This window comes from Musa acuminata, chromosome BXJ1-1 (assembly GCF_036884655.1).
Source record: "Musa acuminata AAA Group cultivar baxijiao chromosome BXJ1-1, Cavendish_Baxijiao_AAA, whole genome shotgun sequence".
Classification (NCBI taxonomy): Eukaryota; Viridiplantae; Streptophyta; class Magnoliopsida; order Zingiberales; family Musaceae; genus Musa; species Musa acuminata.
The window spans coordinates 3,585,144-3,602,235 of NC_088327.1; the positions used below are offsets into that span (position 1 = coordinate 3,585,144).

At 37.7% G+C, this 17,092-nt stretch overlaps 2 protein-coding genes and 1 non-coding gene across 3 annotated transcripts; 2 read left to right on the top strand and 1 right to left on the bottom strand.

Annotated features, from left to right (window-relative positions):
• Positions 1-59: 59 nt before the first annotated feature.
• Positions 60-2,540, top strand: LOC135611344 (acyl carrier protein 2, mitochondrial-like). Its single transcript, XM_065107097.1, has 2 exons — positions 60-336; positions 2,146-2,540. Exons 1-2 carry the CDS (start codon positions 136-138, stop codon positions 2,320-2,322), a joined length of 378 nt encoding a protein of 125 aa, XP_064963169.1. The 5' UTR covers positions 60-135; the 3' UTR covers positions 2,323-2,540.
• A 452-nt stretch (positions 2,541-2,992) lies between these two features.
• Positions 2,993-3,065, top strand: TRNAK-CUU (transfer RNA lysine (anticodon CUU)). The gene has a single exon. It is a non-coding gene; the product is annotated as a tRNA-Lys (tRNA).
• Positions 3,066-6,536: 3,471 nt separating this feature from the next.
• Positions 6,537-15,592, bottom strand: LOC135679972 (uncharacterized). Its single transcript, XM_065193951.1, has 2 exons — positions 15,000-15,592; positions 6,537-7,018 (listed from the first exon to the last, which is right to left on the bottom strand). The coding sequence occupies exons 1-2, from the start codon at positions 15,468-15,470 to the stop codon at positions 6,848-6,850; spliced, it is 642 nt and encodes a 213-aa protein (XP_065050023.1). The 5' UTR covers positions 15,471-15,592; the 3' UTR covers positions 6,537-6,847.
• Between the last annotated feature and the right edge of the window lie 1,500 nt (positions 15,593-17,092).

The following is a 17,092-nucleotide window of genomic DNA, read 5'->3' on the forward strand; positions in this document are numbered from 1 at the left end:
CCGATCCGAATCCGAACCCGAACCCGCTAAACGATGCCTACTTAAACTGTGACCGATCCGAACCCGAACAAAAGAAGGACATCTTCGAGTTGAGCCCGATAGCCACTCCCCTCCCCCCTCCTCCCTCTCTCTCCGATGGCGGCGGTGCGAAGCGCGATTCTGAGACACTTGAGGCTGCGGGTGGTCTCATCGGCGCCGCAGGTGTCCTCTCCCTTCGCTAGCCTCCTTCGTTGCGGCTTCTCTGACGAGGTGAAGGGCTCCTTCCTCGATAAATCTGAGGTCGCTGATCGGATCATCACCGTCGTCAAGAACTTCCAGAAGGTCGATCCCTCCAAGGTACTTGACTACTTTCAGAACTGATCAAATCGATCTGACCTTTTTGGTTTCAATTCCTGCTGGACCCGATTTGCTCAGTGCAAACTAGGTTTTTTTGTGGGTTTGGGTTTTCCTGGGATGAGAGGATGGGGATAATCTTTACACTAGCGGGAGTATGCGTTGCATCTAAGCATGTAGGATAACCAAATGTTGTCGATCAGGTTGCGTTGTCAGGATCGGTGTATGCTGCAACGATGTGTATATTTACATGCTACATAAGAAGCAAAACTGCTATGATACATCGTAAAATGTATGAGCATTATCTACTTAAGAACCAAAATAACTTTTGTGTGTTAGTTCTTATGTGATATTGCAATTCATATATCTGATCGAAGTTCCTGAGGGCCAGTTTTACCTGCAGAAGCTTTATTAGACTATATTCTTAAGCATAGAAAAGTTAGGGCTATCAACCATTTTTGTTTGTTTTAGTCCACTTTTATTGACATAGTCATATTATGATTTCTTTGATTCATTATTGACATAGTCACATTATGAGATATAATGTGCACTCTAACTGGTTTTGTTCCACAGCATATTGTTTCTTAGAACATTTTGTCTTCAACGGTGAGGTTGTAGTGTAGAAGTAGCATCATAATGTTTGTTGTAGTATCAATGAGGTCTTCTTGTTGGATTTTTGGCATGCTTAATAGCAAGCCATTCTTCAGAAATTCTACCTTGGTGATACATGTACGTTTTGAACCTGTTTTTGCTACTTTATGTAACATGATAATTGCTAAAAACATCGGAGTTGTCAATTTGAACTTTACGTGTCGGAACCATGTTGCAGGGTTATACTTTTTGGGTAATTTACATGCAACCAGCCAACTGTTACTTTATTTTTTAGCGAGTCTCTTAGGTTTTGTATCAAATATGCATGATGGCTACACTAAGGGTGTGTTTGACTATAAATGGTAGGGTGTGTCGGCCTTGCCCCACAAAATTTAAGTTCTAAGCATTGTAAGAAGCGAGAGTCCAATTCCTGTTGTTTGATTCAAGGCATAGTTCTCAAGATTAATATTAATATTAGGATCGGCTAGGTTCGATACACATATCTTAGGTGTGTTGGACAATCCAACCCGATCAGTGACGCAGAGATACATCTATACTTTTTATGTTTGTTAGGCAATACTCAATAATTTGGGAGGTGGCTTTTGAAAAAATAGGGAAATAGATTTTGAAAGAAGAAGGCATTATTTTTACTTATCAGTTCACGAAATCAATTTCGGATCCCCTTTGTTCGAATTGGAATGTTCACTTCCTTGGTTGCTTCCTTCAACCAAACTAAGTTCACCAGTTCCCTGCCCTTAGTTTCATTTGCTGTAACCATGAGTGAAGTTTGTCAAATGAATCTCATTAGGAAGAGTGAAATGGACCACATGAAATACCAGGATGGACATTTTGCGAACTCTGTTAGGATCTATAATACCTACAAGTATTTTGGCTTTTTTTTTTATAGCTTTTGAATAAGGAAACTTATACTGTTCATATTAGAGAATCTTCCGGGCTAGAGAAGGTATGTATTTTCCCGAAATAGTGTTTAAGGATATTTTCTGAAGACACCTCCAAAGTTAGGTTTTAAGATGCATACTTTCCTGTCGCTTCATTTGACAACTAATAGTTTGCTCATCTGGCATTGGCTGCAAATGGCAGAAGTAACATTCTGATACTTATTAATGCCAAGTTTTTGTTTCCCAGCCGAGGTCATAAAATTGGATACTATGCAAAAGTCCTACACTAAAGGGTTCATCATTTATATTATGGTAATCGCAGGTCACATCAAATGCTCATTTCCAGAAGGATCTAGGTCTTGACAGTTTAGACACCGTGGAGGTTGTCATGGCTCTTGAAGAAGAATTTGGGTTTGAAATCCCCGACAGTGAAGCAGACAAGATTGACTGCATAAAAGTTGCCGTTGACTTCATCGCCTCGCATCCCCAGGCAAAATGAGCATTCGTATTGTTTCCATTTGTCAAGAGAAAAAAAAAAAGCAACTAGTCTATTTTGATCAAATAACAAGTTTAAGCTGTTGTATCAGAACCATCGTCTTTCTTTGATGGTTTGGTTCAAGCAATTTTCTTTATGGATATCAAATGCTTTTTCGTCTAACTTGAGTTTCGTTTTGAAGTTAATAAACATTTTTGGCATTTAGTTGGTTATGTTTTTCATTGTCTTTTGAGGATGTGAGCTATTTGCTACTCCGATTTGAGCTTTGTATGAGCATATTTGCTCGTATTTTCCTCATCGTGCATCCCTATTTTGGCCCTTTGAAAAGATGGATAGTCTATCAAACAAATACTCCAAATACAGGTTGCCGGTTCCCTTTCATAAGTGCTCTGTATTCATCTGTTGTAGTTGGGTTTTTCCTTTTTTTTTTGGCACTTCACAGGTTACATAAATGCTACAGATCCAGTACAAACTGAATATATATGTATTGGAAATGAGGGAAGCATGGAGGGGGGAAAAAATTGGAGGAAGGAAATAGGAGAGAGAGAGAGAGAGAGAGAGAGTGGCTAACACCATAGGTTGGCAAAGAGAAATCTTGTCCTACTACTAATTTAGTAGAGCCATAAGGAAACATAAAGATATCAAATAATTATAGAGTCAAATAACTAAATAAGCCCGTCTAGCTCAGTTGGTAGAGCGCAAGGCTCTTAACCTTGTGGTCGTGGGTTCGAGCCCCACGGTGGGCGATTAAATATTTTTTTTAATACCATCAATGTCAACCGCAGTTCCGAATAAGACTAATTGATTTCAGATTGCTTGGATGTGGTGTAGGCAAAGATTTTTATTCAAAAAGGATTAGAATTGGTAAATATTATGATAATGATTAAGAATTTAGAATCGATAGACATTAAGATAATGATTAAGAATAAATATCATTTACTTACAAGAGAGACTTTATACCTTGGATTGATTTCGGTATAAGAATAGGTTAATATTTGAAGTCCCTATTTGTTGTGAAATATGAAACAAACAAACGATCGATTAGGAGATTACTCGGAAGTGGCATGGTGGATGTGACGAAGCGCAAGTAAAGATTCTCACTTAGGGATTATAATTGTTATACATTATGACAATAATTAAGAATAAATATTATTTTCTTATAAGAGATTAAGCGTCGGGTTGAGACTAAGTTGATATTCGAAAGCAATACGAGATATTTAGATATCACGAAATGCGATCGATGGATTAGAAGATTGCTCAAAAGGTGGCATGGATGTGATGAAACGCAAGTAAAGATTCTCACTTAGAGACAATAATTGTTATACATTATGATAATAATTAAGAATAAATATTATTTTCTTATAAGAGATTAAGTGTCAGGATGAGACTAAGTTGATATTCGAAAGTAATACGAGATACTTGGATATCATGAAATAAGATCGATAGGTTAGAAGATTACTCAAAAGTGGTGCGGATGTGATACAAAGCAGGGTTCTCACTTTCAGAAAAACGACTAAAATTGATACACATTATGATAATAATTAAATATAAATATTATTCAGAGAAGAATCTAAAAAAAATTGATAGTACCATATTTAAAATTTGATATACCAACAAAGTTAAATATAAAAAGGTGTAGAAATTATTGTATATAAAGATCTTAATGACAATATTGTAGAGGTGAAATGATTTAGAGATGAAATCATAGTTTTAAAATTTAACTTAGAAATATAGATATTTGAATATTATAAGTAGTTACGCCCCTCGAGTTATACTAGATTATCAAACAAAAAATGAATTTTGAGAGAACCTAGATAATATCATTCATCGGATATCTAGAACTAAAAGACATATAATTGGTCATGATTTTATGTTTTGTAAAATCATGATTTTATATTTTGTAACTTTGTATCATCTCATTATTGTTAATATTTATTTCAAGAAAAAAAAATATTTAATAACTTATAAGAGTGATCACCTGATTATGTTTTTTGTGCTTATTAGAAAGTTTAATAAAATTATAGGTAAGAATTGTAAAATTATACCAGATAAAAGCTTAACAAATCAATATGGTATTATATATTTATTATAAACAAATAAAAAATAGATAATAAATAATTTTATGAAGATTAAATCAGAAAATTTTAAAGATAATAATGTAAAATATTTTAGGAATATGATGAAAAATGAGAGACTTAAAACTTAGATAGGGATAATATTAATACCACTTAGATTATAATAGTTAATAAGATTAAAATTTTAGTAAAGAAGATTTTTGAAAAAAATAAAGGCAATATTACCCCTACACTTTGACCCTATTAGAGTCACAATGCTAATAAAATCCAAATATAGGGGCTAATATATAATTAGCTCATTTTATTCAAGGGTTGTGGTGGTGTGAGGAAGTTCAGAATGTAATTATTACCAAAAGATCTTGCTCTAAAGATAGATAAAAAATAAAAATGAGAAAAAATTTAAAAGATACAAAATCTTAAAAATACTAAAAGAGTTATTAGTAAGATAATACATAAGGCTTATGATAATTTTTATAACAATGTTATATAGTAAGGATGAGAAAATAAAATATTAAATTAGTAGATCCAAAAAACGAAAGCACAAAGATTTAGATAATTTTTTATATATATTAAAGATGAAAATGAAAGAATACTTATTAATGATAACAAAATTAAGAAAAGATGAATAAATTATTTTTATGAATTATTTAATAAAAATTCCACAAGTAATTTTGCTTAATTATAAATAATGATGATAGATCTAATAATTATATATTTGTTCATAAGATTAGAGATAGTGAGATAAAAGAAGCCTTAAGAAAGATGAAAATAGGTAAAAGTATGAAATATGATGATATCGCTATTAAGATATGAAAAAGTTTAAAAGACCAAGGAATAACTTGGTTAACTAATTTATTTAATAATATTTTAAAATTTAAAAACATGTTTATTGAAGAGAAGAAGAGCTATATTTAATGCTAACTTATAAGAATAAAGATAATATCTAAAATTATTTTAGTTATAGAGGAATTAAAATCATAAGTCATACCATGGATGAAACTTTAGTGGAGGATAATCGAACTTAGGATAAGATTTAAAATAAATATATCCTAAAAACAATTTAGTTTTATACATAAAAAAAAAGATATTTATTTATTAAAATATTAATTAAAATATAAAGAGAATTATATATATATATATATATATATATAATTCTTATTGATTTTAGAAAAGACATATAATAGAGTTTCTAGAGATTTACTATTGTGAGTTTTAAAAAAGAAAGATATATTAACCAACTTCATTGATTTATTAAAAATATATATGATAATATAGTTATTAGAATTAAAACTATAAGGAGTTTGTTCAGTAAGTTTTCTATTAAAACTTAGTAATCATTCGATATTTTATAATATTATGTTGTTGATGAAAGTTTAAATAAAAATAATTATAAACGAGAGTTGTTGCAACAATCCTTAAAACCTAGATGTTTTAAATTAAGTAAAATTAAAATTAAATTTATGATGATAGCAAAACCAGATAAAAGTATATAATTAAGTTAGATGAACAAGAAGTTCTATCAAGTAAAAGTTTTAAGTTTCTTGAATCAATTATTCAATAAGATAGAGATTAATGAAAAATATTATTTATAGAATAAAAAGAAGATAGTTAAAATGATGAATAGCATAAAAAGTTGTGTGATCATCTGGTTAAACCAACAATGATTTATGGATCTTAATGTTTGATAACTAAGAAACAATATATACAAAAAAAAAATCCATATTTTTGAGATGAAAATATTGAAACAAATATAAGAAGTTAGTATAAAGATAAAAATAAATATTTTATTTATCCATGCACATGTAGATGTTACCGAGTATCATTTAAGATGATATGAATATATATATTTAAAAGATCTAAAAAAATTTTAATAGAAACTATAAATATATGCAACAATTAAAAGAGGTAACATAATAACCATTAGTAGTATGATGAGAGACAAAGAATTTTTTTTAAAAAAAATCTTAATAAAAATTTATAAATAAATATTTAAATATCCTTAACTAAGGATATCTCTCTTTATAGATCTCAATAATGATAAAAGATTTATGTAACACACCTGCTATAAAGTGACTAGAAACAATATGAGTAAGTGACATCTGGAAGCCAAAAATTTTGTTATGGTACATAATTGCACATCAATTGCATACAACGATTGGATGATTTTACTATATCATTTCTACCAATATCAATGTTGCATAGAAAAAACGAACATAGTAAATAATTGTTATTTGCTACATTTGTTATAACAATTTGTCAAACTCGTGATCAAATGTGCAAAGCTAATTTAAAAGCCAAAAGATACCAATGAGGCGTGAAACTATTATCCTTGGCTTTTACTTTATGTATGTGCAATAGCAGTTCCATTATATTATTGGACTAAGCAGCATCCAAAGCATCAAAATGAAGTTGGAAAGGGGACAAACCTTTAATCTCACGAAGATCAGATTTGACTAGAGGGGTGTGGTATCAACTATTGCCTCCAGCATTCTTCTCTCAAAGTTTTCATCCTTAATCCACACGGAACTCTGGCGACGTAAAAGCTCTTTTTTCTCGGCTTCCTTTTCTTCCCTCAGATTCTCTTTTGCCCTCCAACTTTCCAATTTCTGAGTTCTTTCTTTCAACTGTAAACAGTTTAGAATGGTCATCAAAAAGCAACAACAAAGCAAGGTGCCATGTCAATTGCTAAAAATAAAGATAAAAAGTTTCATGTACATTGATTAATATAAATATATATCCATGCATATTAGGTGGCTCGCTGTGAAAAGCACAAAGGTGATTCTATGTGCTAGGCCAGAGTAATTGTATGTGCAAAAGTATCTCCGTGAAATGTTTCCAGCCTCATAATGAACATAATACCAGGTTTAGTGAACAAAGCTCCAACAACTATGGCAACATTAAGAAAAGAGAACAAAAATAACTTCAACAAACATTTGTGAGATAACCATTCAACAAAAGCTCCCTGGAAGCTCGAGGTGCAGTGCGGCATCAAGGTCTATTGAAATCTAGGACAAAGGTGCACATATCATTGAGATAAGGCACACATACATGAAAACTTATGGTGTTTCACTCCCACATTGGCTACAACTCTGGTTGATGCCCGTGTTCAATATAAAGTTTAATGTGTGCCATGAGTTGAACTAACAGGTGGACTAGCCTAGTAACTTGTAAGGTGTTATAAACCATGTGACCTAAAATGCTCTTGATCGAATTACTAGTAGTAAGAATAATTCTAAAAACAATACAAATTTACCAGTCCGACCTGTCACGGACAAACTTCTAAACAAGGTGTTCGATGTAATGCTTATACATGTCCATGTCGTTTGGCATGTTCATGCCTTGTACAGCAGGTAGAGGGGCGACCGAAGGCTTAATAGTCCCATGTTAGTTGGGTTGGTGGCCTCTTTAGGCTTGTAAATAAAGGTTGTGTCATGTGGACACGTTCGAGAGCTTTTCGGTCTGTAATGGACCATTTTACCCTTTGTTGTGCCACTGTTCAGAGCTTGTAAAGTCTGTTTGTAATTTGCTTTGTCTATGAAGTGTTTTTCGGACATTTTTGCTTGTGGATCCCGATTGAGGCGTTCTCTTTTACCCGTTCTCTCTCTTTTGTTGGTCCTAAGGGACAATGGGAGGCTTCGGGGAGGCTGACCTATGCGGACGGACGCGCGAGGGTGCCGCACGACTTAGGCAAAACCAGCTAAGTCCGTGTCATATGGTATCAGAGCGGGACAAGCACTCATAGAAACACTTAGCATGCAAACGTGGGGGACCTAGCGGGGCTGCGTTGAGGGCAGTTAGCACACGCGCGACCGTTTGGGGGAAAACGGGCATGGAGATGTAGGGAAAAGGAGTCGCTCAGAGGAGCGGGCATCTGAGTTTAGCATTCAGAGGAATGGCCAACCCTTCGCGCAAGAGGCACCACGAGAACAGGCAAGCTTGGAAGAATGTGGAGCGCACAAAGGTTGGGATGGCTGAGTTTGAGCTACGGCTCAACGTTGACAACTTTACTTGATGGTGCTCAAGGCAAGCGAGGCGCTTGGCAAAAGGACGAGACCATGCAAAGTGGAATGAGTTGCTCAGCGACCGAAAGAGTTGTGCAAAGCTCACAGAGGTGAGGGGAATTGCTAACTCGAAGAATTCGGTACTCATGCATGGGCTTGTATGCGGACGATGGATTGTTCGTGGCCATCCCAAGGCGACCGAAACTCGGCGCCATGGAGCATTGAAACTTTCTCTTCGGCATGCGAAGGATACGTCCGGAGGAGGCTGGAGTGTGCAACGAGTTCAGCATGTTGCTAGGCCTTAAGGGGTGCAGTGGTGGCTGTATTGACGTGGAGGCACAATCTAGCAAGTGCGTTTGCAGGAGGCAGAACAATGCACAGTTTGTTCAACAGATCGGAGTAGTCCAAGGGGATGGTGGTCTCCGAAACGAAGAGAGATGTTGCTCCAATGGGACAGTTATCCAGGAGGGATAAGTCTCGGCTCTCCAGAGGGAGAATCATGTGAGACGGACCTCACATGTTGAGGAGGAGTACCTTAACAAACAACAACTCCACGAAGCTCGATGGACTGAGCAAGCGGCGAGGAGTCGTCGCATGATCTCGCTTGAGAGAATGCATTGGTGGATGCATTGCGAGATCAAGTGGGGGAGCGACCTGAAGCAACTTAAATGAAGGCACACTTAGAGTCGATATGGAGATCGGACTCAAGGGAGGGCTGACCCGTGGAATGGTGGGCGCGAGGGCCACCATCGACTCAATGCAAAAATGAGGAGCGGAGCAACTTGGGTGTAACTTGGCAAAGTACCCAAGCCGCATGAAGGGAGCCAGCAGAGAAGTTGGAACATGGAGCAGAGGCACAGTGCTTTCCTTAGACAGAGGTCAAGGACATGAACTCTTGTAGAGGCAAGAGAAGGATCATGTTGTGCCATGGGTCCTTCATTCTGACGGAGTGGACTCATCTTGCATGGTGCCAAAGACGAAGGGAGCTTCTGGGCACATGCACCTTATCTCGGAGGAGCATTTGATGGAGGAACTAAGGCGACTCAATTTGCGGAGGCGAAGTTGGGTTCAGAAGGCCTTAGCACGGGGCAAGAGGACGCAGAGGCGGGTACTCTTGAAGAATATGCCACAGTGTTGCCATTTAAGTTGCCATGAAGGAAGCAGTGCGCAGCGGAGATTGTGCTGGTAGGGGCAGAGGCCCAGGATCCAGGCAATGGTGCACAAATTACAGCGAAGTCGGTGGACTTCGGGAGTTACTAGGCTACGGACTGTCCTAGAGCGGTGCTTCATCTAGGTGTGACCCAAGAGTGGGTGGATGAAGGTCGATTGCCAAAGCGAACAAAATCGAAGGTGGAGGAGACCCTGCGATGTATTGGCAGAGGCCACACATGGAGGGTTCACAATTCGAGTTTATTCCACAAGGATCAGAATGCAATGGAGATGTCACCAGGAGGCGACATGGTGCAGCGGATTGTGGTGGAACAGTTCGTGGCAATGCGACACACACGACATAGTCCCGGGAGGGACTGGATCATATGGAGGTATGATCGGGAGCTACTGGAAGCTCCACTTCGGTGAACAACACGACGGCAAGAAGGGCTATGGATTCAAGGAGTGAAGGCCATGGTACCGCAGAGGCGGGTCTTTCGGGCGTGCATCGAATTTTGCATCGGATGAAAACCTTGGTCATCAGCATATGGGGGCTGTGTTCCACTAAGGGAAAAGTTCGAATGCAAGTACCAGTGAGTTCCATGGGGGGGACTTGATCATGCAGAGGTATGATCGAAGCAGCTGGAGAGTTGGACTGCTCCAGAGCTCATATTCGCTTAAGGGAGCCCGACAAGTCAGAGGACAAGGTCGAGTAAGCGAACGTTGCTACCAAGGAAGCTAAGGAGAACAGAATCGGTGCAGACCCTTTAATGCGATGGCAGAGGCCATGCATGGGAGTTGCAGTCTGTCTTTCCATCGACCAAACAGTCTGCTTAGAGAACACAGAGGTGTTGAAGCAGGGGGTCGAAAGGGGCGAGGAAGCGACGACGAGTCCAGAGGGACTTAGCTACCCAAAATCAAGCAATCAGTTAGAATGGAGGTGGACTCGGAGGAGTGTCACGGAGGCATATCTACTGATTGTGAAGAAAAGGGATGGAGATGCGAGGCGACGGATAGTAGTGCCATGGGCATGGCAGCGCCATGGTACCGCAGAGGCGGGACTTCCGTGAAGGTCATTGATCCCTTACTCTCATGGAGGGAGAGTGTTTGGTCGTGAAAGGGGCCGAGGAGGTGGAGCATGCAGAGGCAATCTCCAAGTACCGAGACAAGGCTGAAGGGCAGAGGCCGAGGAACTTCGTAAGACCGGTGTCAACAAGTTTCTCATCAAGATAGCCGTAAGTGAAGGACTTCGGGTCATGCAAGAGTGCACGACCAAGGAACGAAGCAAGCAGTACGCGGTGCTGTACCTTTGCTACTCAGTGGAGTAGGCGGCAGGGTTGATGGAGAAGACGGTACAATCCCAGAGGCGACCTCATCTATCAGAGAATTACTCCAAGTTGGGGTGAAAACTTCCTGCATTCCAGAAGTTCAATAGCATTGAGAAGGTGAATCACAGTAACTAACTCAATGTAAGGAGTGCAAACACTTCAAGTGCTTCAGAAGTGTGAGCAAAGAGCAGGCGAAGGCCAGTAACCAGCTCGATGCATGAAGTACAACCTCGAGGAGGTGGGCGAAGTCAAGTAACCTTTGCCTTCTCAACTCTTAAGAGAATGGGCGAAACCGAGTACCCCAATTCTCTTATCTATCAAGCAGAGGAGCTCTGCACAAGTTCAAAGACCCTTCGAAGAGAATGGAAGACAACAGTTGTCAAATCCTCACCAATGGTGATCAGTGCTACTGAGAGTAGATTGTCCGCTTCATTTCCCAACGAAATGCCAATCGAAAGCGGAAGTGATGCGAACCTACTTGGATGTGACAACTAACTAAAAGAAGAGTCAATGAGCAGATTTTGTGGAGGAAGGACCCAAAACTTCAGAAGTTTGCGAGAAGATGCTCGTTAAAGCTCCAACAAGCATCCACCCAGTTTGAGCAGCATGTGGAATTTATGAGAGACTGGCGCAGTAAGGATGGTCTTTTCCTTCATCTGGGAGATCCGCAAGAATCAATGAGGATCAACACAACTCAGCCAACCCTACACCAGAGTCAGAGTCATTGGCGAGTTGAAGCAGCATGACGGATCAAAGGTTCGACTACTCAGAAACAGCAGCGGAGAGCAGCTGGGAGCCAGGAGGCGCATTGCAGTTGGAGCAGAAGATTGAAGACTCAGCAAAGGCGAAGAGTTGTAGTGTTCACAAAGGCTTCGACGAGGACGTCAAAGGAATAAGTGGGGGAGAATGTCACGGACAAACTTCTAAACAAGGTGTTCGATGTAATGCTTATACATGTCCGTGTCGTTTGGCATGTTGATGCCTTGTACAGCAGGTAGAGGGGCGACCGAAGGCTTAATAGTCCCATGTTAGTTGGGTTGGTGGCCTCTTTAGGCTTGTAAATAAAGGTTGTGTCATGTGGACACGTTCGAGAGCTTTTCGGTCTGTAATGGACCATTTTACCCTTTGTTGTGCCACTGTTCAGAGCTTGTAAAGTCTGTTTGTAATTTGCTTTATCTATGAAGTGTTTTTCGAACATGTTTGCTTGTGGATCCCGATTGAGGCGTTCTCTTTTACCCGTTCTCTCTCTTTTGTTGGTCCTAAGGGACAATGAGAGGCTTCGGGGAGGCTGACCTTTGCGGACGGACGCGCGAGGGTGCCGCACGACTTAGGCAAAACCAGCTAAGTCCGTGTCAGACCGGTGGCAGTATCTATGGTCTAGTACCTATAGGTTTCTTTTCTATTGAAACCAAGAGGTACAGCTCGGTATGCAACTTGTTACACCGTCTATTGTTCCAGGAGAATTACTGAAGCCAGTATAAGACCGAGATTTAAACCTTAGTATTAAGCCCAAGCCTCTCATATCAAGAAAATCCACCATTTACTCCCAATATCGGGCATCACTATTTGCTTCTAAAGCATCCTAATTCTTAATAGTGACAATCTTATACTTCTTAAAGGATATCTATTATTACTTGTGTCCTGGCAATATTTGTGCAATGGCCAATGTAAATGAAAACAAAGAGACGAAAATTAACAATTAATTATAATAGAAATTCAAATTGATGAAGAAAATCTGAAAAATGACTTGTTCAAGAAAGTAACAGTAATATTATAATATCACTCAAACTAACAAACGTAGAGAACTGAAACTTTATGGGGAAAATAGGTAACAAATATGAAAAGAAGGATGTATCTCCTAGAAGGCCTTCTTGCTCAGTGAAAATGGCCTTCCCTACTGCTCTTTGCTGGTGAAGCAAGCAGCCTTGTTCCAAGTGACATCCTTCCACTGCTGCTCAATCCTTAACAGCTCCATCACATACATGGACTAGGTGAAATATCTACTTCATTCGCTACTTGGAGCTGTTTGAGTCTCATATTCACCTTCCAAGGCTGGTCAAGCCGTAGCTCTTGACGAACCCACATGGTCTGGAGAACTCATATGATCGAGACAAAAAAGTGGCAATAGGCTGCAGAAGTTGGTCTATCAGCATTGGGCAAAATGGTAGAACTGGAATTGTAGGTTTTGGGTGAGAAACGACAATTGTGGTGAGGGTGAGGATGACAAAAGTTGGTTGCATAAAATGAGGAGGCAAATGGTGGAAATAGAGTTTGAGCTTATCATTTGCTCAGTGTCGTTTCAAAACAAAAGTAGACAGTGTTTTGTTATGTGGATGGGCTTAATGCAATAAAAACAGGTCTAATTGGAAAACCCAAACCAAGATGTGTGGGGGGTGCAACTCGAACAAGTTGCAACCAGACTTAGAGAAATAATTATCTATTAGATTTTGAGATGAAAATATTCTATTCTAGTTTTGTTTTCATTATCATGTGCATTGAGCATGCATTTTAATGGCCATAAAAAGGCTTCTAAATAGTCATTGCTATAACAATAGCAACATTTCCCAAAAATTAACCATTAAAATGATCTGAATATTGCCATCCATTCTATTTTAGTTAGTTAGAGTCACCTAGTTTATACAAAGACATCTTTTTGTGAAAAGAAACCACAAAGTCCAAGTTTTGTCATAAATAGCAAGTTGTTCGCAAGCTTAGTTACAAATATTTAACTGTACAAGAAACAAAGACTAGATTCATCATTTCAAGTTGCATAAAAATATAAATCCCCATTTATTAGATCCTTCAATGTGAAGATCAAGTTTTGATAGTCAATGTACTAGATCCTAATGTTCACACCTAATGATTCATCATGCCTAATGTCAAAGATTCCTCCAAGATTTTCATATAATCGGCCAACTTCAAGCTCTTGATGAACATATCTTCTACATAACGCAGCATGTTATAGCTGTTGAAAGATCTTATTCATTTCTCTTCTTCACAAAATGTGCTCATCTACTAATTTTATGTTTTTTACTTTTCTTAACAACCAAAACTTTTAACCCTTTAAAATTAAATATAAATGGAAATTTTGCATTCTCGATTTTCAAAATAATAATGAAAATAATAAAAATGTAAAATTATGGAGGTAAACCAGTTAGGAGTAGCGCCTTATGAGAAAGACCATGAAACACACATACACACATTAGCTGCACCTCAATTGAATCAATATATACAACACAGGGCTCCAAAATTGAGCCTGAAACAACCTACTACTTCAGTGCAACTAAGTACACGAACAAAACTTAAATCAATAATATATAAGTTTGACATCCATCCAGTAGCGAACCCACTCAACAATAGTTTGGATGATCCCCAACAATGCCATGAGTCTCTGGTATGAGGCAGTTTGATATTTGATATTTAGCTTTAGGTGAATCTATCAAGACTGTATGTATCTTTTCATGGTTAGTTATTGCAAAGGTGTGAGTCAAAAGGTGAATCAATTGAGTTACATCTCTGGCTATAAGAAATAAAAAGTCACGTTAACTATGGGTTATTTTGAAACTAAAAAGATGGCTACATGTACTGTTACTTCTATTATTTTCATGCCACACTCCCACTAACTTCCAAAGAGTCTTTAACGAAGACAAAATAAAATTATAAAACAGGGCAACGAGAGGACTTCAGATAGAGTAAAAAGTCAGCTATTTTCCATAAAAAGTAATCCCTAGATGGCGCATAACTCAGTTCCAATGGGCTAACGGCTTTGATTTCTGAATATGGCTTTCATTATTGACTATAACAAATTTATCTGAATATTTGCTTTGATGTCTCCCAGAAATTGTACGTCTGAGAAAACAAAAAGTTCAATCTTAAGGAAACATCCAAAGGTAGCAACGATCGTGTATCGTATATTCTTAAAATGACAGTAATCACATATCAGTGCCAATTCCCGCACTCCACTCTATGTAACGAGTATTATATTAGCAACTCAAATCCATGAAGAAACTCTCGATCTGGTTGAGCAAATGACTTGTTCGACATGATAACACATACTATAAGATCATCCAATCCAAGTCTCGGATAATAAAAAGAATCAGAAATATCAACAGAAGAAGGCTACATACTAGGGTTAGGCGAAGCTCCTCCTTGAAGGCTTTCCGTTCCGCAGCGCGGGTCTCGGCTGCAGCAGCCTTCGCCTTCTTCCGCTCCTCGTTGGCAAGGCGAGCAGCCTCACGCCGGGCGTCATCCTTGCGCTGGTTCTCGATCCTCAGCAGCTCCATCTCGTACGCGTACTTGGCTCGGACCTGCTTCATCTGCTTCCTGTAGTCCCGATGCAGCCGATCAAGCCTCGCCGCCGCCTCCCGAGGGTTGGCGCCTGGAGTCCAGGTCCCGATGAGCTCGCACGGCTTAGAGAACTCGTGCGGCCGAGGGGGTGGGTAGCGGCGATGGGGCACGGGAGGCGGCGAGGCAGCGTCGGGAGCGGCGTCGGTGGTGGTGGAATGCGTTCGCGAGAATCGAGCGAGGAGCGGAGGCAGCCGGGGGGACGAGGAAGGGACGCGGGCGGCGCGGATGCGGAGGAGGCGAACGGTGGCCATGGAGATCGAGGTTTTCGCCGCTCGCTCTGGTTTCGAACAAGAATGCAGTGGAATGATTTAGGGTTATATAAATTGCTTTCAGGATTTGGGATTTTACGGGAAAGCGTCCATAAATGAAAATTAAAGAGCCCGTCGTGGATGCTTTCACCTTTGTATCCTTTATATTGGTTAGTTTATGAAGTGAACTCATGTCTTTGGACTCATTTAGGATCTAAAGGGGATATTTCAAATGGGAACATTTTACATTACTATTTATTATTTATTATTATTATTTTTAATAATTTTAATATATATAAATTATCATTTGCAAGTATACTGTTTTTAATATTTATAAATTATCTCCTTTTATTCTTTCTTTTTAATGGAGGGGTGACAAATAGCAACGAGCGATAAATAAAATAAATAATGAATAATATCAATTTTGATTATACTTATGACGAGTGCTAAGGATCATTACACAAGTATTGATGAGCTGATATTGAGTGATGCCAATGATGAGAATAAAATAAAGAGTTACTATCAATAACACTATAATTATAAATAATAATAAAACATATTTTTATTATTTTAAAATAATTATCAATGATAAATGATTGTCAATAGTAAAAAGAACTATGAATTCTAAGCTTCTTTATCATTCTTTTAATATTTTTAAAATATCTCTAATAAACTCTTCAAACTCGTTCTTCCTTTTTTTTTTATCCCCTTCTCTCGTAGGTAGTAGAAGCTTTTTTTTTATCATCTTTTCGATCAATTTAATATTTTTAGGATTTAAATTTTGTCCAATATCATCTTTTGTATGTCTTGACCAATAATTGATAATTGAATAGTAAAAATATAATTGATTAATTAAATAGTTATATTTTATAAAATCATATTAATTTTGATAAGATCATTTAGTCTCACATTGATTGAGGAGCATAAGAATTAAGGGCTAGATCTCTCTTCCCTTTAAAAAGTACTTTTTAAAATTTATATATTCCAAAAAAATAAAACCATACAGATAACTTCTCGTGAGCCTACAAAATACAATATTGTTGTATGAAATATCATTATCAACTTCAGCTTAAACATTTTGATCAATGATTTAGACCAAACGAAATTGATAAGCTAATTAGCCCAACCCGGGTCAAAGATTTTAATAACAAGTTCTACCGTAGATTCAACTTCAAACTATGTTATCCCTTTCTTTAAAGCAAGTATTATGGTTATTATTATTATCGCCCAAGTAAGAGTATTTATTATAATTAAAACTTGAAATATTTACCATTTGGTTTATCTAGAGTTCAATATTACAAACTTATGTTGTTAGATTAGATGTCGAATTATTAATCTTGTTTAACTTAGGAAAGGCTCATCACTGCAAGAATTAAATATTTTAACATTAGCCATTCTAAACTTAAATTTTAAGCACTATATATATATAATCTTGTTGGATGACAAAAGAACTTGACATATTATAGATAATTAATTATTTATAAAAATTGATAAAATCAAACAATTCTCACACCTACCTCTTCGAATTCTAAATTGTATAAAAATGTATCTCTGTTAATATATTGCTACGTAAGTGATAGATCTCATGTTTGAATCCACTCGTCAACCTCATATACATTATTGAA

Excerpts from the sequence above, each read along its gene's own strand:
- LOC135679972 (XM_065193951.1), bottom strand. The coding sequence starts at position 15,470 with ATGGCCACCGTTCGCCTCCTCCGCATCCGCGCCGCCCGCGTCCCTTCC. Across the intron at positions 7,019-14,999 it reads AGGAGCTTCGCCTAACCCTA|TTGAAAGAAAGAACTCAGAA; the intron begins GTATGTAGCCTT and ends AACTGTTTACAG.
- LOC135611344 (XM_065107097.1), top strand. The coding sequence starts at position 136 with ATGGCGGCGGTGCGAAGCGCGATTCTGAGACACTTGAGGCTGCGGGTG. Across the intron at positions 337-2,145 it reads AGAAGGTCGATCCCTCCAAG|GTCACATCAAATGCTCATTT; the intron begins GTACTTGACTAC and ends TGGTAATCGCAG.